The 18,951-nt window shown below is 39.3% G+C and overlaps 1 protein-coding gene across 15 annotated transcripts in view; it reads left to right on the plus strand.

The window, feature by feature from the left end:
• The window catches only part of camk2d1 (calcium/calmodulin-dependent protein kinase (CaM kinase) II delta 1), a 381,234-nt gene that overhangs the window by 62,161 nt on the left and 300,122 nt on the right, over positions 1 to 18,951 (plus strand). For 4 of the 15 annotated variants that reach the window (XM_056272313.1, XM_056272329.1, XM_056272315.1 and 1 more), the window contains exons 14-15: positions 8,010 to 8,063; positions 13,869 to 13,917. In XM_056272313.1, coding sequence (XP_056128288.1) covers positions 8,010 to 8,063; positions 13,869 to 13,917 — 103 coding nt within the window. Of the gene's footprint in view, positions 1 to 8,009; positions 8,064 to 11,788; positions 11,834 to 13,868; positions 13,918 to 18,030; positions 18,328 to 18,951 lie in introns of all 15 variants that reach the window. The other 11 variants (XM_056272318.1, XM_056272317.1, XM_056272320.1 and 8 more) reach the window with 4 other exon arrangements.

Genomic DNA, 18,951 nt, shown 5'->3' on the forward strand with positions numbered 1-18,951 from the left:
AGTAATTTAGTATTAATACTACTACAATATTGTTGTAGTGATCACATTTACTTTACGATTGATTTGGACACTGTAACTTGTATAATGGATTTATAAACCGGCAAGATTTAAAAACATTAAGTTAATCACAATTCAATATTTCATGTCCCTGAAATTATTTCTGTGGTTAAAAATAAAACTGTAATAAGTTTACTATGAATGAATACAATACATTATCCCTTAAATGTCACCCTTAATAGTTTGAATATGTTCGATCGTCTTGGCTCAAATCCACTTGCTGTAAAACTTTTCTCTTCGCGGAAGCTTTGCAATAATTACAAGTGAGATCATTAAATAATTCATCTCCAATAAATTTTTTGTCTAATTATTTGCCCAAGTTAGTTGTGCTATTAAGGTACAAATTAACTCAGTGGGTGGTTGTCACGTAACGTTAGATGACTTAGCAGATTTGACGTGTTTCCCCCTTTTGCAGCGACTTTCCTCTTGCAAGATTTGCAGACAGGGTGCCCATCCTCGATTAAATTGCCCTCGGGACTCTTGTAATAGCCAAAATACGACCATACCTCCGATTTTGTCCTCTTGGATGGCTGAAAAATCTCCCGTGCGCTGTCACTGCCTTCCGCCATGTCTTCTCGCGCAAAAAAACAACATTGCATCTGCGCGCCTGCTCGCGTCGCGCCTGCGTCAGACTGATTCTGGCTGGACAGGATTTACCGCGAGTTTTCAAAATCACGATAATCAAACACGGTTTTTATGATAATTAAATTTTAAACGATAATACTAACCGCCAGGACATTTTATCGTGGTTTATCGTGAAACCGGTAATCGTCCCATCCCTAGTATTACCTGAGGTCAATTTTCCGGACCTTCTAACAGAAGGTAAAAGTCGCCGTAATCTTTACTGGTATTGTCCGTAATGATTACTGAGATGCACATTCGGACGGGACTAAAATCACTGAGAATCTCTGGTAATAATTACTTAACACCAACTCTCCATGTTAAACTACTCCGAATAGGGCTTAGCACTCATCAAACTGTATCTTACATGCATACACTGTCGTACAAACACATAAATAAATAATTATTTACATTGAAGCGACTGCACATACATGTTTGCTTAGCGTGTTTAATGGGTGAGCATGTGCACGCATTAGTGCACTTTTGGGTCATGGCTTTAGTAAGCGTTTGTGAAGGGTCAGATCCAACGGGGACGCATAGACATATATTTTATTTGACTGGGTTTATATATGTGTGTGTGTATGTATATCTCTTTATAAACAGTCCTCTTTGTCTACATACTTATTTGGTTTAGTATTCACATTATTAAAGTCCCCCTGAAGTCAATAATTGTATCTCTTACAACTCATCTTTGATCACCAAAATTACATACTTAAAAGTTTTTTCCTTGAAAATTTCTTCACGCCTTAAAATATCTTGAATGTAACTCGACACCCTTGCCTCATTTAGTATGCGCGGTTCTATGAATATGCAAATGAGCCCCGCCTCCACTCACTCACTTAGCTCAGAGATCCACTGGTTGACGATCACACGTTGATCTGATTGGTTACAAGGTCGTTTGTGACGTCAGAAACACCAGCGATTTCAAACCGTGTTTTTGAGACACGGAGGAAATACTCAGCAATGCTGTCGACTTATGAACTTACACATGGTTTGTCTTAAAGCATATTAAACACATAGACATATAAACAACATTAAAAGCTGGATTTACACCACAGGGGGACTTTAACATAATACAAAAATATTCAGTTCAGAAATAGTTCAGACTCTTCTGTTCTTGAGGCCAGGCATTCGGGGTCACTGAGTAACCTCATCTTTATCTCTCACACTCTAATTCACAGCTCTCTCTCTAGCTTAGATACTAACATCACCTAACAAATGGGTTGTGCCTTTCGAAACCTGTGAAATCTGTGCTAAATGAGCCTCAAGCCAGGTGCACACTGTACGATTTTTTATAATAGTCATTCACGATTGTTGCTTTTCAGACTGTACGAACAGGATCCTCGCTGTAAGCCATGTCACACTGTAAGATCTCAGTTGTCATTAATGCCAGACTGTACGACAGTCAACACCCGTTAAAAACGAACGCACACAAGAAAACTGGTCATCAATGACTTGTTCTGTTGCGTTTTACGCAGGATTGAAATGGTGGCTACAAAGAAATCTCTAACGTTAATTTTGGTCATGGCTTGTCTTGAAAAATTAAGACTTTCTGAGTCTGAGAATTTGACTTACTAAGTCTGGGTCCGAGTATTTTGGTGCCGAGGAAAATGCCCACTGCATGGCTCTGCTGTTTTCCATTGGGTGGAGTCTGTCACTTAAAAACATTTTAAACAAATGCCTCATCAGTAGGTTGGGGCACAGATTTCGGAGGTTTTCCTTCCTTTCTGACATTATCAGGATGGACAATATGCACGTTGTCACGTATATAAACTACCCCAGTGCCCCTTTTGGGCCGAAGGCCATTTGTATGACTTCCAAACAAATCAGAGTACATCAACTTGTCCAGGCCTGGGCACCATGTGGCTTGTGGAAACATTGGGTTTGTCTTTTTAACGGAGATCTTTTGATCAATTCTGGTCTTTCTACAGAGATTATGGAGACCATTTTGAATTCAAGAGGTCCTTCTATAAGGAGGCTCTATGCTTTCAAGTGGCGGCTATTTTTGTCATGGTACAGAGGGCACAATTTGTGTTCCTTCTGGAGCTTATCTGTAGTCCTAGAACTAGAAGGTTTAACAGGGCCTCCGTTCGAGACAGAATTCTGACCCTTAAGATGGTTTTGTTGTTGGCTTTGACATCCCTTAAGAGGAGTGATTTACAGGGGTTATTGGTGTGCCTATTCATTATGGATTTTGCTCACAGCCAGGTTAAGGATTTCCTTTTTTTTGCTACTAAAGTTAGGTTGCCTACCTTTGAGTCACAGGAGGCTGAGAGACTACAAAGGCTTTGTACTGTGTGGGCATTACAGTTACCACATGAGCCAGTGGTGTAAATCTGATCAGTGCTTCAATTGTTTTATTTGTGAAAACGCAATGAAACATGCCGAATTGGGCAGACATAATTTGGCAAAGCTGTTAATCATTTATTATTCCCAGCCTATAATTCAGTCGATCACTGTGGCAGGTGTTCACTGTATTATTAGTTATTTTGTGGGTTTTTGTGAAAATTGGCAATAGCAAAGAGCTGTCCACTGCAAGCATGGATTAAAATTAGATGGGGATTTTTATTAAAATGGCTAAATCTGTTCAATTGACGTTGCATATTGCTCGCTTGCTGGATTTGAACGATCACAATGTCTGCAGAATTATTACAGAAACCAAACAAAATAATAAATATATTATTGAGTGCCCGTGAGTTTAAAAGGGTGCTTGTCATACACGTCATCAACTCTTTTGTCTTAAGTAGACATGCAGGCAAGCCCTAGTCATGATGGCCTCCTACTTAGGGAACCAGGTTTACATACGTAACCTAGATGTTCCCTTTGGAATTGGAACTTTGACTCTGTGTCATAGATCCTTAACCTACCTGTCCATACCGATCATTACCCTAAACCTACCTGTCCATACCTATCATTACCCTAAACCTACCTGTCCATAACAACCCCTACCCTAAACCTACCTGTTCATACCTATCATTACCCTAAACCTACTTGTCAATACCAACCCCTACCCTAAACCTACCTGTCCATACCTATCCCTGCCCGTCCATACCTACCCTTACTCTAAACCAGGGGTGCCCAACCCTGCTCCTGCCGATCGACTGTCCTGCACAGTTTATCTCCAACCCTAATTAAACACACCTGCCTTTAATTTTCAAGTGAGCCTGAAGACCTTAATTGGTTGCTCCAGATCCTGAAGACCTTAATTGGTTGCTTCAGCTGTGTTTGATTAGGGTTGGAGATGAACTGTGCAGGACAGTCGATCGGCAGGAGCAGGGTTGGGCACACCTGCTCTAAACCTAACTGTCCATACTTATCCCTACCCTAAACCTACCTGTCCATACCTATCCCTACCCTAAACCTACCTATCCATACCTATCCCTACCCTAAACCTACCTGTCCATACCTATCCCTACCCTTAACCTACCTGTCCATACCCATCCCTACCCTAAAGCTACCTGTCCATACCTATCCCTACCCTAAACCTACCTGTCCATACCTACCCCTACCCTTAACCTACCTGTCCATACCCATCCCTACCCTAAACCTACCTGTCAATACCTATCCCTACCCTTAACCTACCTGTCCATACCCATCCCTGCCCTAAACCTACCTGTCCATACATATCCCTACCCTAAACCTACCTGTCCATACCCTTCCCTGCCCTAAACCTACATGTCCATACCTATCCCTACCCTTAACCTACCTGTCCATACCTATCCCTACCCTTAACCTACCTGTCCATACCTATCCCTACCATAAACCTACCTGCCCATACCCATCCCTACCCTAAACCTACCTGTCCATACATATCCCTACCCTAAACCTACCTGTCCATACCCTTCCCTGCCCTATACCTACATGTCCATACCTATCCCTACCCTTAACCTACCTGTCCATACCTATCCCTACCCTTAACCTACCTGTCCATACCCATCCCTACCCTAAACCTACCTGTCCATACCCATCCCTACCCTAAACCTACCGTCTGCCAATGATTTATTGGCATGTGTTTACACTTGTTTCTCGCTGATGGCGTCTCATCAACTCCATGACGCAGCGTCGAAGTTTCACTTAGCAGAGCTGCAGAGCTGAAAAATATGTTTGTTTATATCATGTTTTTCCTATTGTATATGCTTTAATAATATCTTTCCTTTTCATGTATGAGAGGATAATAAGATTATTGTTGCTAGATGTTTTGCTCCATTTCAGTCAATTATGCAGTAGCATTGGCACAATGAGAAATGCGTCATTATCTGGTAGCATGGTTATAATAAGGTTTCATTATTATGTTTTACTGCACCTAACTGCAGAAAAGAAAGCCTAACTCTGCAGAGGTTGCGATGGTGAGATGTGCTAGTTATAACAATATCATTATTCACTAACTTCTCTAGTTACTAGTTTTGTAGTAGTTTTAATGTTTAGATGTAGACGGCACACTTTTCCAGCTCTATGTATATGAGCCTGTCCTTTTATTTTGTAAAACTGTGTATTTTACTTTTTAAACAATGCAAGTTATAACAGCTCAACCTGAAATGTTATAAACATATTTGTAGCCAATGACACATTACAAGAAGATTGACGTTTTTGAATGCAAAAAAAGTGGTTTAGGGATGATGTTTAGTTTTCAATATCATAAGGACCCAAGGCATAATGCCTGTAAAATGTATTACATGTCTGCTTCATATCCTCTGTGGTTTTCTGATGTTTTTTGGTTAACATTGATCCCGACAGCATAATATAGGCAAGTTTAATTGGCTTAACAAGAATGAAACAAGCATTGACATGGTTATTACTGAAGCTGAAATACAGGGACGTGCACAGGAATTTTGTGGGGCAGTTGCTCTGACCTGAAAAAAGGGCACTTCTCCCAAAACTCACGGGCTATATGAAGGAATATATTCAGTTGAATTTTGCCCATACAAATTGCCTTATCTGATCGTGTTTATGTCCAAACGACGCAATGCCTCATATTATGGTCTTATTATTATTTATAAAGATTGCAAACGTCAAAGATGACAGGTTTATGATATACAACTTTGTAAACAGTATACAAAATGTATTAACAATATGTTAAATGTCACCAAAATACACATGAGAAAAAGAGTTCCTCATATTATTGTTTATTGTTTTTTAATTATTATTATTATTATTTTATTTTTTAAATAAATAATCTGGATTGAATTGACAGATGGGGAAAAACTCGCTTCTAATAAAAAAAAAAACGCTTAGATTTCGGAAAAAATACAATCCTTTTTTAACCTTTTGGCTTCCCGTACATTCAATTGTGCTTTTTGCTCATCTGGGCAACTACGCATGATTTGTAGTATGATTGCGTAAAGGGAACAGGAATTCCGGTAAGGAACAGAATCGACTGCTACACCCAGTGCCGATCCTGACCTCCCTGGGGCCCTAAGCAAAATTCTGCTAAGGGGCCCTCTACCTGACCCGTGATGTCGTGAGCTATGTAAACCATTTGCCATTGCCACAGTCACACCTGACACTTCAGCGCTCCCATACAATCCTCCCTCCTTTAAACAAAACAGTCAAAGAATAAGTACAACAATATAGAACAGAATGAGGTTCAAACACACAATATTTATTGAATAGAGTATTTTCTATAGAATGTTAAGATAATAAGTGAATATTATTAAGTAAGCGAATATTAACGTAAACATAAATAAGAAGAAAATAATAAATTATAACCCTGAGCTTTGGCTTTTGGGATTAACTTTGGGTCTTTCTACAGCCTGGGCATTTTCGGCATCAGTATGATTTTTTTAATTTTTTATTATGCATGTTGAAGCAATTCTTGATTTATGGTTATTATTTACTGAGGGATGTGCATCCATTTTGACCATTATGTCCAGCTAATCAACATTTTTAATTCAATATAGCCTATAAATCAATAGTCAATCAATGTCAAATTGTCAATACATTGCTTTCTATCTTGCATAATTAGTGCAGTTGTTTAGAGTTTTAAAATACACTGAGACTAGATAATCAGTGTCTTGTTTTAAAAGTATAATGTGTACTTTGATTGGGAGTGCCATCATTCACGTGCATGTATTACAGTATGTCTGGTCTCCACATATTTCTGCTTGAAAAATGCGAGTTTCATTTCTTGCACTCGCATATGAACGCATGATAACACACGCGACGCGGTTATGTTTTCCGAGCTGCAGTAAACAAACACCGTTGCACTTTGTCGTTTATCAAAATCAAACGTAATAAATAATTGTATTTTACTCTCACTTTTGTCAGCCACAAAGTGATGCAAGAGATGCACTGCCTGCCCAGCTAGGTTAGCAAGACCGAAAAACATCAAACTTTGCTGACATCAAACTTAGAGAGGAGAGAACACAAGTTTACCTGATTGTTGTTCCCGCAATTCACTCTCATGTTTTTTTTCTTCTTCCTCTTTTCGTGACCAGAAGGATAGTTTCGCTTCATTTTGTCGTGGATGTTGTAGCTACACATTTGACGGCGCGCTTTAACTATGACACGAGATGGAGGCGTGGCCTTAAGTAATTTGCGTGGCCCTACGCCGGTCGCGTGCAGTCTATGGTCGCGTGCAGCGTTTGCCCTTCATACTGACTTTCACTTTCGGTGCCCGAATGGAAGTGAAAGAGGCTTTGCGATTTTTTTTTTAATCTAGGCCTACGTGAAATTCTGCATCCATTGCACGATTTAATTTTTTTCTCGGAAGGGCAACTTGAGTGAGAAGGGCATATGGGCAGTTGCCCGGGCAACCTGAGCAACCCCCCTGTGCACGTCCCTGCTGAAATATTATATGCAGGATTACCTTCAATTCAGTTTGATTCCAGTCTCTGTAGGGAACACTCTTTGTATTTAATTGGGCTGTTTGTCTTAAAAACACATGTATAGTCAAAGAAAAGCATAATAACTGCCTAAAGGGAAGAGAGGTATCATTTGATGCCAATGAAAAATCTTTGCTGCTTCATGCTGTTTAATGATCCTGTGAATTACATGAAACTCATCTACAGGATTATTCTCTTAGGAGTCAGTTTTTCTTTCTTTTTGTTCTCAGTCACACATTTATGCCTGATAAACTTTTGTGGCTTTTAAATAACTTCTGCATAATTCAGTCAGAAGTTTGTGCATTGTGTAAAATGCCATTTTGCATAAAAGACAGTTGCCATCTGGTTATTTGACAGTCCATTTTGCTGTAGTTGAGGAATAGTTAATTCTTGTCATTTTGATAAAATATGCTAATTAACTATTCCTTCAACATCCAGGTGATGCAAGCTGTGTAATTTCAATGATTTGCTGATCTAAAGCTTTGCTTGTCTGCCTCTGTCCATCTATAGATCAACAACAAAACCAGCGTAATCAGCAGCCCTAAAGAACCCTCTCCTGCTCTGGTACTTTGTCTGTATGACTGTTTGTCAGATGCTTTTTCTTCCCATTGGCTTCACATTTCTCATTTTTAATGTTACTTTTTTCTTTGTTACAACTGCCTTTCTCTGTTCAATTCACGTTCACTTGTGTAAAATCCTGCATTTAAAGTCCCCCTGTAGTCAATCATTTTATCCCTTAAAACTCATATTAAAACGTTTTTTTTTTCCTGTCAACAAAATTCTTTATGCCTTATAACAGTTTGAATGTAACTCGACACCCTTGCCCCATTTAGTATTCGTGGTTCTATGAATATGCAAATGAGCCCCGCCTCCACTCACTCCCTCAGCTCAGAGATCCACTGGTTGACGATCACACGTTGATCTGATTGGTTACAAGGTCGTTTGTGACGTCAGAAACACCAGCGATTTCAAACCGTGTTTTTGAGACTGTCTTTGGTTCACTGCAGTTTTAAGGAGGAAATACTCAGCAATGCTGTCGACTTATGAACTTACACATGGTGTGTCTTAAAGCGTATTAAAAACACCACATAGACACATAAACAACATTAAACGCTGGAGTTTCACCACAGGGGGACTTTAAGATAATGCAGTCAGTCAAATAATTGCCAATGTCTTCTGAAAGTGCGATTATGTATTGTTCCATTTATTTTTGATTTCAAGTGTGGCAATCGTAACAATTGCCATGACATAAATTTGTACAGTGGACTTGAGTACTATTGAAGTGTTTGAATGCAACACACATGATTTTCTCCACCTGCTCGTGAATTTGACGTACTTTTAATTTAGTACGGGGTTTCATAAGAGTTTTATGTTCTTAAAAGGTTCCTTTCATATGGTGCTTAAGGGTCTCCATGTAGCGTTTGTCCGGTACTCGTGTGTTTGCTAACTGAGGATTCTTCCCTAGTGCATACATGAACTAACCGTGTTTTCACAACACGCATCACTGAACATACATGTTAAGAGTGTGAAGACATAGTCAACAGTTTATTTTGTATGGGTGTATTGATAAATGCTGGACTCATAGATGAGTCATAGATGAGTACCAGTTAAACGTTTTCACACATACTAACTAATTTATTATTATTACTAATTCATTATTCTTATTATTAGTGGTGCTTGTGAAGCGAATACCAATTTTTCTTGTATCTTACATACAAATTTCGACACCTAACTCGTCCCGCACCAAATAATGAGTTCTCAGATTATCGAGGACAACGCTGCTATGACTTTTATTAGCGACTTTAATGACTTTCATTTCATCCAGTGGACGAAAAATCCCATAGAGTTAACATTGGACAGAACTTTGTGACATCATATCTCCGCTTCAGAAGGTCGTAGACACTTGGGAGTGAGCTTGTGTCACTCAGCCTAGCAAGCAGCCAATGAATGTGGACATTTCAACTTCCAAGCCATGCCATAGCAACCAGTTTCAGCACCCTAGAAACCACCCCATAGACTCCCATTGAATAAGAATGAGATGATATCTCTGGATCAGAACATTGTAGAGACACGGGGGACACCTGAAAAATGTCTAGCCACGCCCTAGTAACCATTTAGAGCATCCTAGCAACCGTATAGTAAATCGACAGACAGCAACTTTGTGTCGGCCCAGATCTGGCCCACATCTGGGCCGTGTGGAATCCATGTGTACCAGATGTGGGCCGGATCTGGGCCGACACTATGTTGCTGTCTGAGATATCTCTGGATCAGGACAGCATAAAGACATGAGGGTGGGCTCTTCTGACTCAGACTGCCAAATAAGTATCACCCTGGCCTATCCACACCCTAGCAACCATTTTTAGGACCCTAGCAACCTTATAGAAACATATATCAGCACCAGAACATTGCAAAGACGTGACAGTTGGCTTTCTAGCGATCACGCAGAATATCTTAGTGATCTAGGCAAGCACCACCCGTAAACGACACAGTGTCGGCCCAGATCCGGCCATTCTACACGGCCCAGAAGTGGGCCGGATCTGGGCCGATACTATGTTGCTGTCTGGGTTGGATTTTCTAAAATAGAACCTCATTTTAGAATAATAGTGAAGTCATCAAATCTCTGTAAAAAACTAAACAAAAATGAAAGTATTAGAATTGAACTAAATAAAGACCATCTGACATTCAGCCATTCTTTGCTTAAACTGCTTCTCAAGGTGCATTCTGGGACGCTTTTAAACAGGAATGCTGGACGGCTGTGTTTCCTTCATGAACTCATCAATTACAATAATTGTTTTCTAAAGGAATTTATGTATTGACACAATTCATATTTGTCTACAAATCTAATGTAATTAAAGCACAAGCTAGTAACATCAAAAGCATATGTTGATAAGCTAAGAATGTGTAACATAAATTCAGTCAAGTTCATTGGGTATACATTGTGTGAGAGGGAAATCAGTAGAAAAAAAAGAAAAGGTATTGGTAATTTTCTGCCATACAATATATGTCAAGTCAAATATATTTATATAACGCTTTTCACAATACAGATTGTATCAAAGCTGCTTCACAGTATCAATCAAAACAACTTAACAGTGTTTGTTTATTACTGTAAAAAGACATCCAAGTTTGGTAGAGCTGATCAGTGGTATGATGGGTCATTTAATTTGAATATCCCCAACTGAGCAAGCCAAAGGCAACAGTGGCAAGGAAGAAATATGTTAAGTTTACAGATATTTTCTTTAATTCTAACCCAAAGGACGACACAATTCATGGGTAAAAAAAACCTGTAAAATATCAGTACGGAACATTTCTTCATACCAACACTGTACTTTACAGTCTATTTTTACACTTTGGTATTTTCAAAACTCTGCACAAACACACACACATGCCTTTCAATCAAAACCTGCTGTTCTTACTTCTTTGTAGGTTTCTGTTGACAATTGCTTCAACATGATTGTGATAAAAATGAGAATTTTAATAATCAAAACACAACAAAATGGTGTCTTTTCAACTTAGTAATTTTAACGATTAGTTAATTCACTTTTAATTCAATTTACTGCATGCTTGTTTCGGCTGATTATCCTGTAGTGTTGCTGTAGTCAAGATGCTCTGTATTAATAACCCATATTCCCATCTCACAATTACATGACTAACTCTAAACCACTATGCTCTTCTTCCTTCCTAAAGTTCACCAAGCTTTGTTACAGAACGTTACTTTATATATCCAAAAATTTTAATATCCATAAATGAGCAGTTGATGTATTGCAGTTCAAAACCTTGAATTAAGGATGAACCTGACTTCAATTATTTAATTATTGCTTTTTTGAGCGTCAGCTGAGTTTGTCATGTTTGATATTTCTGCTCATTTCTGCCAATGTTCTTCAGTAAACACTCTCTATTAATATGGTGCACTTTGATGCGTCATTTTTATAGATAGTTTTAGCAGAATAAATGTACTTCATTTAAAACTAAATGTCCCATCAATTTACATTGTAACACATACAGTAAGAAGCATTATAATGTCATTCAATTTGCACAGATTTTGCTAATGTTTTTGTTAACGGCAAAGAATACTGTAAGAATAACCCTGTATAAAACAGCTCTGTCTGGCCTTTGCTAAAGGTTAAGCGCTGTTTGTGTGAAACGTTTCAGGCCACATTGTGCAGCATACAGTATTTCTGAGAAGAGCCGGTTATGTGTAAGGCTTGGTGTCCTTTAACTCTTCGACTCTCTGATCCTGATTCTGATCTGTGTTTTATCCTCCTTTCTCTCTCTGTGCACTTCTCTATCAGGAGCCTCAAACTACTGTAATCCACAATCCCACTGATGGAAACAAGGTATTAAGTGATCTTGAAATATTAAGATTAACCCTTGTGTTATGTTGCGGGTCAATTTGACCCGTTTCGATTTTCAAGTTGTTGGAAATACTGGTTAACCTTTTTCTTGATATTTTGTGACTTTTTCTCATTTATAAGGATGAACATGCAAACAAAGTTTCAACATGCTGATGTGTTTTGACATATACAAACAAAATTACTGTTACGTTCGTGATGTTCGCGGGTCAATTTGACCCTCATAGGCAGCCATTCAAAAGCAACTGTACAGACACAAAATAAAAGCATTTATTTTCTGTATGTCAGGGCACTTCAACTCCAGTTCTAACGTGCAAGTGCATCTAAAAGTGCTCTAACCCTAACCAAACACACTTGAAAAAGATAAAATGACAGTGTTCAGAATTATTTGCAAATTACAGATGAAAATCTTTGTCAGACACAGATAGTAAAATAAGCTCTCATTTCAATATTCAAAATATCTAAAATACCTAGCTTTTAACCAAAACTTTTATGTAGGATTTTCAAAGGCAGCTTCACAGAGCCAAAAAATAAATAAAAAACATTTATTTGATGTATGTTTTTGTTATGTTTGGTTTCTCACTTCCCAGTGACTGAATAATGAAACTAGGAAAATAGGTCTTAGGAAACTAGGGAAAGGTAACTTAGGAAAATGAAAAAATTTCATTATACAGCAATTTTTTTTGTTCAGTTACGATGTTCAAAGCATAAAAATGTAAAAAATAAATAAAAAAAGGAAGAAAAAAATATATGCAAAAAAAATCAGTATACTGTTTATTTTCCAATTTTGTCAAAACAAAACTGTTTTAAAAAATGTTTTAAAATCATTTTCATAAATCATATTTTCAGATATAATGTTTTTGTAATGTTTGACAAATGTTGATATTAAAAGTTTACAGTTTGTATCTAAATCTTTGTTGTTTTTCATAGTGTGATTTTTGAGTAATTGTATTGAATCCAATTAGGGTCAATTTGACCCGGTCCATAAGGGGAGTACACAGAAATCGAACAGAATACAAGGGTTAAGGGCTATAAATGTGGCTTACAGTACTGCATCTGGTGAATGTTGTCTATTATCACAGTCACACTTCTGCTCACCAAGGCTGCATTTATTTAATTAAAAAAAACGCAATATTGTGAAATATTATTGCAATTTAAAAGAACTGTTTTCTATTTGAACATATTTAAAAATGTAATTTATTCCTGTGATCAAAGCTGAATTTTCAGCATCATTACTCCAGTCTTCCACATGATCCTTCAGAAATCACTCTGATATGATGATTCGCTGCTCAAGAAACATTTATGATTATTATCAGTGTTGAAAACAGTTGTGTACATTTATTGAGGATTATTTGAGGAATATAAAGTTCAAAAGAACAGCATTTTTCTGAAATAGAAAGCTTTTGTAACATTAAACACTATACCGTTCAGAAGTTCGGTGTCAGTAAGAATGTTTTTTTGGGGGGGGGGGAAGAAATGAATACTTTTATTAATCAAGGATGCATTAAATTGATAAAAAGTGACAGACATTTATATGTTACAAAAGATTCTTGCACAGGTGCCCTGCTCTTTCATAACAGTCCAGATTAATAAATAAAACAAAACGCACCTTAATATCAGGTTTAAACAGGACACACGTTCAATTAAGATCATTTAATAAGTAATAAATGCAGAAATCCAGAACAATTCACTGTCACTGAATGTCGGTCTCCATCATACTTGTGTTCATCTGTGTGTTTCAACTGAGGTCTTCAAATGTTTGTCTCAGAGTTCACTTTACACAGTAGAAATACATTGTGCTCTTGCTTGGTGCACATAATCTTCAAATGTCATCACAATATACATACTGTCTGTTCTATTCAGATCAATTGTAATAAAACGTATCGAGCCAGATATACTACAATATGGAACTAGGTTTTTAAAAAGGGGGTTAATAATTTCTCTGACTGTTTTTACTTTTCATTTAACATGAGCCTGTTTATATCTTCCTTCCTTCATTCATATTTTTGTTCTCTCTCAGGAATCATCAGAAAGTGCCAACACCACAATTGAAGATGAGGACATTAAAGGTACAGTGAACCTAACGCAGACTTCAGATCAGCAACCGGTTATTGCTTTACTTTTACCGTTATATTCATATTCATATTCACCTCTAGTGAACAGTGGAAGAGTCATTCTCAGACATGAAACATTGACATGTTTGCTTCAATATTTCATTCTTTCCTGCCTTTTTTTCTGCTACGAGTTTTGAGATTAGTAGTCAATTATTAGACCGATTCTTAAACGATTACTCTCAGACAATAACTGTTGAATGCAGCCTGTACTTATACACTGTGTCATGCTATAAAACTGGAAACTTACAGAATCTGATCACCTGTTTCCTGCATGTGTTATTAGTTTGGCCCACCGTACTCTATAATTTACGGTTGGTGAATATCTGTGGAGATGAAGCTTTATATTTTAAGCTTTCTTCCCACATGCCTTCTAACTTTCTGTTCCTCTTTTTGCTATTGTGAGCTTTGACGCTAGAACAACGCTTGTGTCCCTTGTGTAAATATCTGTAGATTAGGTTGTGTGACATAAATGTGCAGATGGTCATGTGACTGTTTTTTCATGATATTTAATGGTATTTTCAGTTGTTATACATTCTGATTCTAAACACAAGACAGATTTCATTCCCATAATGACCAACACAATATCTCAAGAGCAGCGCAAATTAGCGTCTGGTTTAATGCTTTTTTTGGCCGGGTAAATAATGGTGCAAACACCAGTAAATCGACGAGTGTAAACCTTAGTAAATCACCTTGCATAATTCATTTAAACACTCTCCTCCTATAAATACTGTCTGAAAGGGAAACTCCTACAAATGCATATGCAATAAGATGATCTGCAGAAATAACCCTGTCCTCGCATTTCAGCGCTTATTTCTCACTGCGTGTCTTCAGTAAATCCGGACTGTAGTGGTTAACACCAAAACAGGGTTTGCTGCTGCAAGCTGTGAGTAAATCTGGCCCTTAGAGTCGAATAAGAGTGAATCTCATTACACCTGTCAAGACCTTGTCATATTTCACCCCAGAGAAATAAATACATATTTTGCTTAATACTTTTTTTTTTTTTGTACATGCAATCCCCACTCACAGTTCTTAATCTTTTTATAACCGAAATAAGATACTTGTAGAGTAATAATGTAATCACTTCTTTCATGAATAATGCATACATGTTAAACCTAATGAAACCTATGCAGAAATTATCACCACTCAAAAAAAAAATCCATGTGGATAAAAAAAATAAATCACTATTAATTTTAAATTCCACCAAAGCTCTGAAATGGACAGTAAAAGTTGCCATTGGTTCTTGCGTGTCTTCTGAACAACTCTTTTTAAATTCCTTTAAATAAGTGTAAAGATAAATGTATTTACAACGGAGATGTTTCTGTTCCATTTGCCATTCCTTTGCTGTTTCATTCATGTCTGTTTTCAGGGGTGTAAATCTGTTATTCATCTTCTATGTCATTTCTATTCATTTTCCCCTTCTTGCTTTTTGCATTTTTCCCTCCCACTATCAATCCATGTCTAAATGTATTTGATTTCCCATCCATCCATTGATCTGCCAACCCATCCATCCGTTGATCTGCCAACCCATCCATCCGTTGATCTGCCAACCCATCCATCCATTGATCTGCCAACCTATCCATCCATTGATCTGCCAACCTATCCATCCATTGATCTGCCAACCCATCCATCCATTGATCTGCCAACCTATCCATCCATTGATCTGCCAACCCATCCATCCATTGATCTGCCAACCCATCCATCCACTGATCTGCCAACCCATCCATCCATTGATCTGCCAACCCATCCATCCATTGATCTGCCAACCCATCCATCCATTGATCTGCCAACCCATCCATCCATTGATCTGCCAACCCATCCATCCATTGATCTGCCAACCTATCCATCCATTGATCTGCCAACCCATCCATCCATTGATCTGCCAACCCATCCATCCGTTGATCTGCCAACCAATCCATCCATTGATCTGCCAACCCATCCATCCATTGATTTGCCAACCCATCCATCCATTGATCTGCCAACCCATCCATCCACTGATCTGCCAACCTATCCATCCATTGATCTGCCAACCCATCCATCCATTGATCTGCCAACCCATCCATCCGTTGATCTGCCAACCAATCCATCCATTGATCTGCCAACCCATCCATCCATTGATTTGCCAACCCATCCATCCATTGATCTGCCAACCCATCCATCCACTGATCTGCCAACCCATCCATCCATTGATTTGCCAACCCATCCATCCATTGATCTGCCAACCCATCCATCCATTGATCTGCCAACCCATCCATCCATTGATCTGCCAACCCATCCATCCATTGATCTGCCAACCCATCCATCCATTGATCTGCCAACCCATCCATCCATTGATCTGCCAACCTATCCATCCACTGATCTGCCAACCTATCCATCCATTGATCTGCCAACCCATCCATCCATTGATTTGCCAACCCATCCATCCATTGATCTGCCAACCCATCCATCCACTGATCTGCCAACCTATCCATCCATTGATCTGCCAACCCATCCATCCGTTGATCTGCCAACCAATCCATCCATTGATTTGCCAACCCATCCATCCATTGATCTGCCAACCCATCCATCCATTGATCTGCCAACCCATCCATCCATTGATCTGCCAACCCATCCATCCATTGATCTGCCAACCCATCCATCCATTGATCTGCCAACCCATCCATCCATTGATCTGCCAACCAATTCATCCATTGATCTGCCAACCCATCCATCCATTGATCTGCCAACCTATCCATCCATTGATCTGCCAACCCATCCATCCATTGATCTGCCAACCTATCCATCCATTGATCTGCCAACCTATCCATCCATTGATCTGCCAACCCATCCATCCATTGATCTGCCAACCCATCCATCCATTGATCTGCCAACCAATTCATCCATTGATCTGCCAACCCATCCATCCATTGATCTGCCAACCCATCCATCCATTGATCTGCCAACCCATCCATCCATTGATCTGCCAACCAATTCATCCATTGATCTGCCAACCCATCCATCCATTGATCTGCCAACCCATCCATCCATTGATCTGCCAACCAATCCATCCATTGATCTGCCAACCTATCCATCCATTGATCTGCCAACCTATCCATCCATTGATCTGCCAACCAATCCATCCATTGATCTGCCAACCCATCCATCCATTGATTTGCCAACCCATCCATCCATTGATCTGCCAACCCATCCATCCACTGATCTGCCAACCCATCCATCCATTGATCTGCCAACCCATCCATCCATTGATCTGCCAACCATCCATCCATTGATCTGCCAACCAATGCATCCACTCATCTGCCAACCAATGCATCCACTCATCTGCCAACCCATCCATCCTCTGATTTGCCAACCCATTCATCTATTGATCTGCCAACCCATCCATCCATTGATCTGCCAACCCATCCATCCATTGAGCTGGCAACCCATCCATCCATTGATCTGCCAACCTATCCGTCCATTGATCTGCCAACCCATCCATCCATTGATCTGCCAACCCATCCATCCATTGATCTGCCAACCCATCCATCCATTGATTTGCCAACCTATCCATCCATTGATCTGCCAACCCATCCATCCATTGATCTGCCAACCCATCCATCCTTTGATCTGCCAACCCATCCATCCATTGATCTGCCAACCCATCCATCCATTGATTTGCCAACCCATCCATCCGTTGATCTGCCAACCCATCCATCCATTGATCTGCCAACCCATCCATCCATTGATCTGCCAACCCATCCATCCATTGATCTGCCAACCCATCCATCCTTTGATCTGCCAACCCATCCATCCATTGATCTGCCAACCCATCCATCCACTGATCTGCCAACCCATCCATCCATTGATCTGCCAACCCATCCATCCACTGATCTGCCAACCCATCCATCCATTGATCTGCCAACCCATCCATCCACTGATCTGCCAACCCATCCATCCATTGATCTGCCAACCCATCCATCCACTGATCTGCCAACCCATCCATCCATTGATCTGCCAACCCATCCATCTATCCATCTATCCTGCCCTTGATGTTCTTCCCATATAAATAAATCCCCCATATCCTTGGGCCAGTTTACCGCCTGCCTACTAGAATATACAAGCGTGAACTATCTCATTCCCGTGAGTCTAGTTCTTCCTCCTCCTCCTCTTCCTCCTCCTCCATCTCCTGGTTCTTCCCAAACATGTGTCCTGAAGAAGTCTGCTGTAACCTCATTCTCAGAGCCCTCCTGGCTCTATACCTGCTGGTTTTCCTATCTGCCTTTTTGGCATTCCTCTACGCCAACTCAACAGCCGATTGTGGCCAGTGCATTATTCCCAAAGCTGCTCCCAAAAGATCTCAGCTAATCCAGAACCACGTCACCATTCAGTGTAAGTGACAGGAGGGAGACCGGGAGTCAACGCACACTTATAAACTGGTGTACAATAATGCTGAACCAACACAATCTCACTCCAGTTTATATTTATTATACGTTTTGGCGAATTGGTGGCTTATTTGTTTGAATTCGTACAATCTGGTTTTCATACGATCTGCTGACAGGTATGTTTAGGGGTGGACCTAAATGCTAACTTTACTTGTCTTCTAACAATCGTACGTTTTGCCATGAGATTGGCTAAACCAGTAACTAACTAAAAATGACTTATAGCATATACTAAGCAGACATTATTATTATTATTATTTCTGCAATGTGCACAGACAAGACGTCAGCTGATGTTAGTTAGGACAAGCAATACCTTATTTTTAGATGCTGGATTCAGTTTTCCGTGAAAGCTTGTTTCCGCCACGAAATAAAATAAACCAAAAGGTAATTGCGACTTTTTTTTTTCACACTTCAAATTTAGATATAAACTTACGACTCTGTGAAATAAAGTCGCATTTGCAAGAAAAAGTCTTTGCGATTCGCAATTGCATGTAATATAAGACAAATCCAAGCAAACAACTAAATGTTTTGTTGCCCCTATTTGTGGTGGCTGCTGGTTAACTTTTAACTCAAC

Source organism: Rhinichthys klamathensis, unplaced genomic scaffold (genome assembly GCF_029890125.1).
Source record: "Rhinichthys klamathensis goyatoka isolate OS25496 unplaced genomic scaffold, OSU_Roscu_1.1 h1tg000334l_1, whole genome shotgun sequence".
Classification (NCBI taxonomy): Eukaryota; Metazoa; Chordata; class Actinopteri; order Cypriniformes; family Leuciscidae; genus Rhinichthys; species Rhinichthys klamathensis.